The sequence below is a fragment of the Austrofundulus limnaeus genome, unplaced genomic scaffold (assembly GCF_001266775.1).
Source record: "Austrofundulus limnaeus strain Quisiro unplaced genomic scaffold, Austrofundulus_limnaeus-1.0 Scaffold12, whole genome shotgun sequence".
Classification (NCBI taxonomy): domain Eukaryota; kingdom Metazoa; phylum Chordata; class Actinopteri; order Cyprinodontiformes; family Rivulidae; genus Austrofundulus; species Austrofundulus limnaeus.
The window spans coordinates 1,978,565-1,985,495 of record NW_013952414.1 but is presented as its reverse complement, the minus strand read 5'-3'; the positions used below and the strand labels follow the sequence as shown (position 1 = coordinate 1,985,495).

Sequence of the window (6,931 nt, the reverse complement as noted above, 5' to 3'; positions counted from 1 at the left end):
ATCTTACCTGTTTAAGTGCCTGGGAACATGGCAGTAGACTGCCGATACGGTTAATCCCTGCATTGATTTTCTCTTTTCTGTGTCTCTCAACTGCACAATAAAAACACACACCTTTTAAAATACAGATGGGGTCTGAAGAAAAATAATCTACAACAAAATGTATGTTTTCAGTCGGGTATAAAAGGCTCCTAAACTCAAGAGATGCTGCAGTGTTTAGTTGAGAGAAAACAAACCAACCATTTTAAACCAACTCTTTGGGCACATTGCTACCAGCAGCCTGTCACAAAGACACTTTGTTCCAGTGTTTTTAGTTAAATGGATTAAAAGTAATGAAGATAACACAATTAGTCATAAAATATAGTATGTTAGCAGCCGCTGTTTCTAAAAGAGCTCTTTAGATAAAACTTGACAAACATTAGCTGATCAGCTGAAGGATGAATGGTACTTATTTAATGTCCTGTGTCTAATTATTTGCTGTTTCCCCCCTGTTTTTTTAAAGACACGACATTCAGAAACTATTCTTCTGTTGTTGACTGTCTGTTAGTGGTTGTCTTCCACTTGTTTAAAGACATTACAGGAGGTTTTCACACAACCTTCATTAACCAGCACTTTCAACAAGAGCACAGTGATATTAATTTACCTGCATTATGAGATTCTTTGTTTTTCTTCTTTCTACAAAATAGGAAAAAAAAGTAGTTTTGTTACAAACATTCTCATAATTTGGTTATATTATGGGGATTATATGATCCTTACTTGGGTTTACGACCAGGTGTTTGAGTTTCAGTCATCTCTGGCATCCTGTTTTAAAAGTTGCCTGTATCATAAAAGACACCAGCAAACGATGCATTCAACAGCTGGAGCTTAAATCTCCTCTGTGCCCGTCCTGCAAACAAAACATGAAGCCGTAAATCGTCGTTAATAAGGTCATTTAATAATTGCTGCTGCACTGACTGAGCTCTGACAACTACAGGAAGATCAAGATGCTAACATGCTAGTGTGCAGACTTAAACTCTTTCCATTACAGCAAATTACAGTCTGTTTGACCACCTGCGCAGTTGTTGGTTTTACTTCAACCTTACCACGACGACAGCAGTCGATGTCCATATATTTCGTTACTTAAACGTGCTAGAAAGTAGCAACCTGGCCAATTAGCTTTCTGTTAGCCAGTTAGCTAGCAGCTATCAAGGCTTACCGTTAACTACATAATTACTAAGCAAATTAAAGGCAAAATAAATCGCGTCTTATCACTTTAAACGCTGCTAAAGATAAATGTCCACTAACCTGTAACCTCGGCATTTTTAAGGCTGTATGTTCCAGCAAGAACTTAGCCATTTGAGGCTAAGTACTAGCAAGCAATCTCAAAACAATCTAGATACACCTAAATCCGTGCAGAAATGGGCGGGTTCTGAAGCTCGCGGCAGCCAATAGGATGCCGAATTTAGAGTGTATCAGCCAATCGCAACACAGAGCTTGATCCCCTTATTTATATCTGCAACAAATTAATCTAAATAAGCTTTCAACACATTTCTGAGCAAATAATTTACACGGTAGATGATAATGAATGAGGCAGCACAGAAAAAGGTTTACTGCAAATAGTAATTCCTTTATTTTGACGTTAAAAAGTCTTACAATATAGAGCTCCAGAAAAGATAAAATTCTTCAAAGAAAAAAATGTCATGCTTATACTACAGTGGAGAAAAAACACTCTCCCTGCATGCAGAGGTATCAGAGCTTCTTCTGGGTTTTAACATGAGCCTATTAAAAAACAAAAAAAAATCTGTTTTAACTTAAAAAAAACAGTTGAATGGGGGAATTAACAAGTAGCTGGTGCTGGAAGTTTGAGACCATTTCTGAAAGATGGCTACATAAAGTGCCAAAGGTGTTGAAGTCACTTTATCTCAAAACTTTGTGTTTAGAGACAAGCATGCTCACACACCCTCAGTACACTACTTGAAACTAAATGGCCAAATCAAACCCATGCAAACAATCTGCCCTAGAAACATTTTAGTATTGACTTGCTCTCACATCTGATCATTTTCTGCTTTTAGAAGTAAACCCAGGGGAACCTCTGAACCTTTTGCCACCTCAGTGTAAAAAATTAAAAAAGCAACAATTGATAGGACTTAAATTAAAAGGCCAGGAAACAAAGTCCTCTAAAAAGTGAAAGTAGCGACCATACTTCCCCACCACCTCCAAACCGTTCAGCCTTCCTTGTGTCATTAGAAGAAAAAACATTTCTGCTCTTCCCATCTGGTTTCACCCACTTCCCGTGAATCACAGGGTTCAGGTAGTGCGAGAACAAGCGTTGCATTTGTTCCAAGAGACAACTCCACACCGGCCAGTCAGTGATGATCTTTCAAACGCTTGCCTTTTGCTCAAAAAATATCGATATGTCCCTGCTGGGTATCATAACCGCATAAAAACACTTCAAAACACAAACAGTAYGATTCTCAAGCAACATCCCCACCTCTCACTACGTCTGAAACTCTCATAAGTTGGCATATTTTTGTCATTAGAACCAATTTTTGAAACTAAGGGAACAATAAAATAAGAAAAAAAAAATCACGTTTGCAAAACAACTGCAGCAATTTTTATATGTGAAACTTGTTTTCTGTCTAGCGTCCTCCGAAGAAACTGTTGAACCTGTTGACCCCGGGGCATTTGCACAGTTCTGTTTCTGTGTTGGCGGGCACATTAAGTGCTTCAATCCCCCCAACGCTGTGCCCCTATTCGGCCTTCCGAAGCTCYCCGCTGGACGGTGCGCACGGACTGCGCAGGCTCTTCTGCAGCACGTGGGCGTCTGCAGGCTCTATCCTCTTGTAGTAATTCTTTTTTGTCTCGATGATCTCGAAGCCAAACTTCTGGTAAAAGTCGATGGCTGACTCGTTGCTGATCTGCACATGACTGCAGAAAAGTAAAGGAGAAGGTAAGTTATTGGTGAGTATATATCTGGACGAAAGGTAAAGAAAAGAGACATTTATTAAATCCTAAATAGATAAAAGCCTTCCATTAAAAATAAAATAAATAAAGGCCTACCGTTCCTCAAAGAACAGAAAACTATCTTTTAGACTAAAGCATTATTTTAAACTACACCAAATTTTAGTGCAATTAATTAAATATTTGCTAGTTGTGAGTTATTTTAACTCCAAAGTTTAATCAGTTGTACATCTACTGATTACTTCCTGAAAGTTTCATTAAAGTCCATACAGTGATTTATGATATATTTCACTAAAATAGCCGCAAATATCTATTAGCAAAGTCCAMAACAAAAACCGTGTTCAGTTTGTCAGGATTCATAATATGAGTTGGGGATCAGAGACAGCTATCTAAAAGAAAGTAGGTCAATATTTGTAAAATGAATTTAAATAGCTATTTTTGTGTGTTTTAAGGTCAGTTATGGCAGCCATCTTGATTTGAGTTGACTGCAAAAGTTAATTAAATGTGGATGATTACTTTCTTCAAGTTTCATTAAAATTAATTCAGAGACTCGTGAGATATTGTGGTAACAGACACACAAACACACGAGTAAAAACACAATAAATGTTTTGGCAGCAAAGCAATAAAAACTATAATCGTTTAATTATGTTATGTTGTATTAACATCAGACAGGCAGCTCAACTCAAACATAAGTCTTTAAGGAATAAACTGTAATTAACTGCATACTTTACAGGATTATATGCATTTTTATAACGTATTTGTCAAATTTAGAGCATCTCATAACTAATAAATTAAAGACAAATAAAGTTTTTAGATACAGCATGGTCTGTTTAGTTGTTGAGAGGTTACATTATGAAAGGTTAGCATATTCAGAGGACTTTTTTTTACTTTGCAGTCACTGTCCTGCCGCATCTGCTTCTTCAGCTAAATAAATAATAATAATAAATATGTATTTCTGGACAATCTTTACAATTCTTCATGTGTTTTGACACGGAGTGTTTCAGCTATSCGTGACCTCAATGTCAATCAAACTAACAATCATAACAATCAAATACGAATCATGTTAAAAACATTGTGTTCTGCTCGACAACACTTACAGGTAAATGTTGTCAAAAGTCCCGTCCTTCTCACAGATGTTCAGGACATGATTAAGCATCTTTGTGCCTAAAGAAATGTGTGAAGTTAGAAAAAATCTAACAAAAGTCACCAAGTGTAGCTTCTCAGTCATCCAGGGCAGTCCTACCAAGTTGAGACAAAGGCAACTGGACTTCTTATTTTGGAGAAACGTCTCCCAGAATCAAACAGGAAGTCCAGCTGCCTTTAATTCAGCTTGTAAGGGGGAAAAAAAAAATCACAAGATGGTTTAAAAGAACATCTTACCGATTCCAAGTCTACGATAGGGCGCTAGACAACCAAGAGTCATGATGTACAGCCTCTTCTGGTTCTGAGAGTGATCTACTCTGCAGCACACAGCTCCCACTGCAATGTCATTAAAGTACGCTGCAAGACAAAATTAAACTTCTGTCGAAATGAGCGTGACATCAGAAATATGATCCCWCAGACAACCGAGCAATAAAATCCACTCTGAGGAAAGGAAGTGTCTAAATCAAGTTATACATTCATTAGTGTTCATAAAAACCTTTTACAACCAAGTAAACAAATAAATATACAGGACTTTTCCCACMTATAGTTTATTAAGTGCTACATTCTTCACCAAATACAGAATCCAGTGATTAGATTAAATTTTCTAATGTTTTAGCCTTACAATAATTAAGTTAAAAAAATGAATTTGTGGTGTTTTTAAAGCAATTTGTCAAGTAGGTGTTCTGAATGGACGTTACACGGTTTATTGCTCACCTAGCTTCGCAAGCTCCCCCACTTCCAGTACATCTTTGTAAAATTTGTCGTTGTAGCTGACAGGGAAGATGACTTGGTTCAGGCGTTTAAGCTGCTTAATGTTGTGAGGCGTAACGTCCCCCAGCTCGATCCGGCTACTGGAACAAGAGCAAAACGGTCAAATGGCTGACAACAGGTGTGCCGACAAAGTCAAGACCGACCGACTTGCATTKCTTTCATAATAAACTCATAATTAGGACAGGATAATGTGGTGCTTTTAAGTATTTATATATTCGAAACAGCTGAAACACTAGAAATATAAAACCAGATGTAAACACATAACATCTTAAAATATATATCTAAACAAAAAGTAAGGACATTTGTGTTTGGCAKATTATTTCTTTGATGCAACTGCTTCTTGGCAATAAATCTTATACCRTTGGAAAGCCTGTTAATTACYTTTTTACATGGTGTCACATTTGTAAGGAACATGCATTTGCACGATGAGCAGAGAAGCTGAGTATGTGGGCTGCGCACATGAAAAGTTTGCCAAATCGTCTCTGCCAAACAGTTTATTTTGCTGCTGTTTTTGATTCTCGTTTTAAGCTTTTSGTACTCACTGTGCTGCCAATCACAATATTTAATGCCAAGAAGAATTGTTACAACAAATACAAATTTGCTTACTATTTGTACTAACTTTAAATATAAAAAAGCAGGAGAAAAAAATCTAACTTGTTAGCTTTGAAAACGCTTCACAACTTTGCAGAGAGCTGGATGAAAGCAGCAGAAATCCTACAGATTCTTAAAATTGAATATATTAAAAATATTTGAATWGTTCTTTTGTGTTTGTTTGGTATTGACTTTTCTGATTTACTTGAATAAACAAGACATGACTGAAGAACATAAAGGAATGGCACAGATTTCAAAAACATCAGTATGACTACACAAACGTGTTTTATAAGAAACTGAAGCCAACACATCCCTCTCCTTTGTCTCCTTAAGGAGTTCAGTCACTGTAGTATTTATAGGACTGCACAAACTAAAACAGCTGAAACGAGTCACCTGTTATTTACAGGATTGTACAGTAAAGTCTGAGAAATCCAATCTACGTAATATAATAAACCCCGGCTTTAATCACCCTCTTGTCATCTGAACACACATATTAAAGCTCAAAGTATCTGTCAAAACCTGAAGCCTGCTTGTTCCTCTGACAGATCGAGTTACACGAAGCTGGCACAACCTCTCAAGTTTGAATATCGCGCTGGCAACTTAACGTGACACGCGTTGACTGAACACCTTGTCCCGTTATTTAGCTCACCCACTTTGTGCAGCTGAAGTCCACAACAAAAGCAGAAATAATCAGAGTCGTGTTTTTTTATCTGCCTTTAGCTTAGCTTCTGTGCTTTACTCAGTCAGCACTCTCTCCACTAGCGCCTAACTGGTTAGCTTACCTTGTTCGCGAGGTAAACGAAACGAAAAGCAGCTTAGGGTAAGAACTACCTCACGAAGCGGTTCCAGTGTCTGTGCTGTCGTTTACATGTTTGCCTTAAATCTAAGTAAAATCAGCTTACCGCGCTAGCTAACCTCGTCGTCTCCTGCCCGCCTCCCTTGACCTGAAAAACTTTACTCATGCTAAGCTACACGTCCGTCACTCAGAAAGCTCATACTCACCCTTTCATTTTAAAAAAGATATTATCCTTATTTACAATTAGACTTAATTTAGCGTTGTTTCGAGTAAAAGGTGATATTTGTTTTACAAAGTTAGGGTCGGGGATGCCTCCCGTTTCACCCTCCACATGTAGCTTAGCCTCCACACTTATACCACGACTGTCAACCCTGATCGGCGCATGCGCGCGCAAACGCTGTAGGTGTTTGGCAGGCCGTTGTAGTATGTATTCAAACCACACCTTTCTAAACTCTTGAGTTCTTTCTAAAAAAACAAAAAAAAAAAAAAAAAAAGCACTATGGACTATTCAGAAATAAATTGCAATATTTAAAGAACAATTTTAAAAGTAAAGATAGGTTTCTACAACTGAAAATATAACATGTTAGAGACATCATGTAAATATCTTTAGTTTTAGTGATTCTTTTAGTCTTATATTTAATGGCTACCCACACACACACACACACACACACACACACACACACACACACACAC

At 37.4% G+C, this 6,931-nt stretch overlaps 2 protein-coding genes across 2 annotated transcripts in view; both read right to left on the bottom strand.

Moving 5' to 3' along the window:
- The window catches only part of usf3 (upstream transcription factor family member 3), a 12,083-nt gene extending 10,694 nt beyond the window's left edge, over positions 1 to 1,389 (bottom strand). The window contains exons 1-4 of the mRNA XM_014002231.1: positions 1,282 to 1,389; positions 754 to 883; positions 641 to 672; positions 8 to 90 (exon numbers count right to left, since the gene is read on the bottom strand). Coding sequence (XP_013857685.1) covers positions 8 to 90; positions 641 to 672; positions 754 to 797 — 159 coding nt within the window. The 5' untranslated portion in view covers positions 798 to 883; positions 1,282 to 1,389. The remainder of the gene's footprint in view (positions 1 to 7; positions 91 to 640; positions 673 to 753; positions 884 to 1,281) is intronic.
- Positions 1,390 to 1,582: 193 nt separating this feature from the next.
- naa50 (N-alpha-acetyltransferase 50, NatE catalytic subunit) lies at positions 1,583 to 6,600 on the bottom strand (the record flags this gene model as incomplete). Its single annotated transcript, XM_014002230.1, is given in 5 exon segments — positions 1,583 to 2,904; positions 4,035 to 4,101; positions 4,318 to 4,437; positions 4,795 to 4,931; positions 6,445 to 6,600. Coding segments are annotated over 5 exon segments (510 nt in total). The 3' UTR covers positions 1,583 to 2,726.
- Between the last annotated feature and the right edge of the window lie 331 nt (positions 6,601 to 6,931).